Raw genomic sequence first — 3,568 nt, 5'->3', positions numbered from 1 at the left:
GGCATTGACGTGATCGGCTCGGAACGAAATCGAATAAAATGAAAACGTCCGTCGCAACAGTGCCACCTATTGCAAAAAAGGACCAACATGAGAAGCTTTAACTTTAGCCTAGGCACATGAAACTTGGAACAGTGATAGAGCTCCCTGTGACAACTAAAACACACACAGGCAGCATCGTTGTAAGACTCGTCCAAGGTTTTTTTGCGTGCTGTATTTCCTGCTGCGCTGTGTACGAAGACATTTTTTATACTTTTTTTTTTGAAAATACTCAATACAGATACAGATACATTCAGATTATTACAAAAAAATAGTTGTAGTCATCATTGCAATTACCATCTATCATTTATGGCTTTCCAAGTACCACCAGGTCCAAACCCAGGCTTAAATTAAGGCTAAATGTGGTCTAAAATGAGATTAAACCAGGCTTATCAATGCCTGGTCTCATCAGATCTTGAAAGCTAGTCAAGACGGGGCTTACTGTAGGAAAACCCAAGTTCCGTAGTGGAACAGCAGTGGCTCAAGTGCAGGGGTGCCCAAAGTGGGGCTCAGGGGCTAAACTCCAAGGTGGCCCACAAGCGGCTTCTAAGATATTTTGATTCAATTTTGCACTGAAAGAATGTCAGGAGAAAAAAAACATCTAGCCCCCAATAAAGCAAAAGTTTGGTAGGTTTGGCTCTCTGCTTGCTAATAAGTGTTAATTTTGGTAAAGCAGATTGGGGGAAACTGCCAAAAAATAGGTCTGCCAAGCTTATTGCATTATACTCTTAGAAGACTTAGGCTACAATTAGTGCCAACGGTTCTTCAACAAAGTATTGAGCAAAGGCTGTGAATACTTGTGTACATGTTAATACATTTACAAAGAATTCCAACAACCATCTTTAATGTTTTCATTACGGGGTATTTTTTGTAGAATTTTGAGACAAATAATATACTTAATCCATGTGGCGTGTTTGGTAACTGTGTGCATATTTTATGTTTTTGAGCAACAACAAAAAATGCCCTGTGACAACACAGCGGAGGTCAGCCTGCCTCTGTGCCCCTCACACATGTTTATCGTGGGTTTAGAACAGGTCACGGCTTTGGGTTCTTATAAATGTGCAATAAGCACTCCGTTCCACCACACGCCTCTATCCCTCTGTGCGTACTTCTGTTGCACCCTCGAATAATCAGATGATCCATTCCGTTTTGCAACGTTTAATAAGTCCACAGTTCAAAATACAAACGATTGAGGCACGCAGGGCTACAACACACCCTGACCACACCCGGGCAACACTCAATACAATGAGTATGCGTGGCTGACCTACTGTGAACCCCGTCTAGGTACAAGTGCTCCATGACAAATTTACAGTCAAACACAAAAAGTAATAATAATTTAACAGTATATTGTACCATCACAATTACAGAATATCATATCACTTCTTCTCGTCGGGGACAATGTTGGGCAGCGGCAGAGGCTGAGCGCGACACGTCAGCTCCTCCTGCGCCTCTTGCGCCTTCTGCTTCATCTCCTGCAAATACACCAAACCTTCAGAGTGAGGCAACACATGGAGCCTGGCGCATGGAGCCTGGCGCATGTGCTGCCGCCTTAACCACTTCACCACCGGGCTGCACCATATGAATCTTCTACAAACACAAACCTGGGCCAGGACCAGGGACCGTACTTTTCTGACTTCAAGTCGCTACTTTTGCCGCACTTTGAACCCTTCGGTTGTCATTACAACGGTGTGACAAATTTATAGATTTTTACTGGCCACCTGTCTGTAGTTTAGACCCCGCCCCCAGTCTGCAGTTTAGACCCCACCCCCGTGGACTATCTTTATGTGTAAATATATCATGTCACAACACACCTGCGACCTGTATATGTACAATTGACTCTTTGTACATTTATTGGTGCGGTTTATATTTAGCAGATTTGTGAACATATTTGTGAACAATATTTGAGACTAATGGGTCTCATGAAAAATGCATTTCCTCTTTGTTGAGTCTAGGAGTGCCCAATGTGTGGATTGCGATCTACCGGTCTATCTCAGAGGCAATGAGGGTAACACACGCTGTCAAAGGAGAGAGGAAAGAGAGTCAAGGCGTCCTCATCCCTATGGACATTGTTCCGATCCGTTTGTCACTGTCGCCCTCCGAGACAACCGCTGTTGTGATTTTGGGCATTACAAAAATAAATTGAATTGAATTGAAGGCAAGAAGCAGGAGGAGAGAGGAGAGAGAGTCAAGGCAACAAGCAGGAGGAGAGGAGGTGGAAAGAGATGGTTAAGTGCAACCTTCTATCATTTAGCGTAGTTATGGCCAGTATATTTAATTTCAAAATACTCTGCGTTAAATGCTCTAGTTAAATAGCAGATTTTCTCTCCCTTTTTATATTGCATTTTTGTGTATGATAAACAATATTAGGCTATTAATGAAAGCCTACATTGTGTTTCTATAGCCTAATTATGGTTAAACAAAATTAAAACCTGTTTAATACTGACAATAAAAATAACACTAAAAAATGATACAATAAGTTAGATCTATAAGTAGATCTTCGGGCTTTGTTGAATATAAAAGTAGCTTGTGAGCCGAGAACATGTTAGCACCCCCGATCTAGAATAATGCGTAACTCACCTTCACCACGTCTGGGAACAGCTCACAGAGCACTTCGTTCTTGAGATTGAAGGCCAGACTCTGAGCAGACAGCTGTCTTTTTGTGAAGTCGGATGTCTCGATGCTGCCTTGAGTGGGCCCTGTCTCCACCATGAAGCTCAGGAGCCCTTTCAGAATGGTGGACACGGACCAGACCGGATTCCACGATTCAGGATGAAAGTCTGAGATGGACAAACACAACCTGGTGTCGTGCTTGAACCTGCCGTTGGGCGTGATCAAGTAGATACTCGGTGGTTTGAAGGGGAACTGTAGGGGGAAGATGAGCTTTCCGTGATAATATCCTCCTTCGTACGGCGTCTTCTCGGGACCTCTGACCACATAATGCCATTCAAGGATGTTGGAGGGCAGCGGCTTGGTGCAGATGTATGGTACTGGGTCTGCTATGATCCGGAGATGGTCCTGCTTCAGTCTCTGAGTCGCGGTGGGCGGAGCGCGCTTGGTGGCGTTGTTCATATTTTTAGGGGGTCCTCAGCTGATGTGGGGAAAATGGAAACGTCCTTCTTCTTCTTTGGTGTTTTATGGCGGTTGGTTTCCACGCGTTACATTACCTCCAGACATTCTTCTTCTTCTTTGGTGTTTTATCACACTTGACTTTATTCTTTCCACTTTATTCTTCAGAAGCACAGGAGTTCAAAGCACGAGTTCCAAGTCCACTGCGGGCTCATACCGGCTTGAATAACTTCAAAGCACATGTGATGTTATAAAGCACAGTGATGTCATGAAGCGTGCTATCTTCTTCTTCTTCTTTGGAGGTTTATGGTGGCTGGCGTCGTTACAATATAGTGGCCATTACGGAGAGTGTGATAGATCTTACGCTTATGTCCAAGGAGTTGGCGGGTATTGGTAGTTGGGAAGTTCTTAGTAGTCTTTCGCTCGGAAGCAATAACTATCTCATACGCACTAAGGTTGGCATTGA

At 43.8% G+C, this 3,568-nt stretch overlaps 1 protein-coding gene across 1 annotated transcript; it reads right to left on the bottom strand.

The window, feature by feature from the left end:
• Positions 1–1,412: 1,412 nt before the first annotated feature.
• Positions 1,413–3,158, bottom strand: LOC140368780 (ubiquitin-conjugating enzyme E2 J2-like). Its single transcript, XM_072455838.1, has 2 exons — positions 2,614–3,158; positions 1,413–1,508 (listed from the first exon to the last, which is right to left on the bottom strand). The coding sequence occupies exons 1-2, from the start codon at positions 3,103–3,105 to the stop codon at positions 1,413–1,415; spliced, it is 588 nt and encodes a 195-aa protein (XP_072311939.1). The 5' UTR covers positions 3,106–3,158.
• Between the last annotated feature and the right edge of the window lie 410 nt (positions 3,159–3,568).

Source organism: Eucyclogobius newberryi, unplaced genomic scaffold (assembly GCF_026437365.1).
Source record: "Eucyclogobius newberryi isolate DKJ021-1_F unplaced genomic scaffold, fEucNew1.0.hap1 SCAF_20, whole genome shotgun sequence".
Taxonomy (NCBI): domain Eukaryota; kingdom Metazoa; phylum Chordata; class Actinopteri; order Gobiiformes; family Gobiidae; genus Eucyclogobius; species Eucyclogobius newberryi.
The sequence above is the reverse complement of the archived record's forward strand: the minus strand, read 5'-3'. Positions and strand labels throughout refer to the sequence as shown.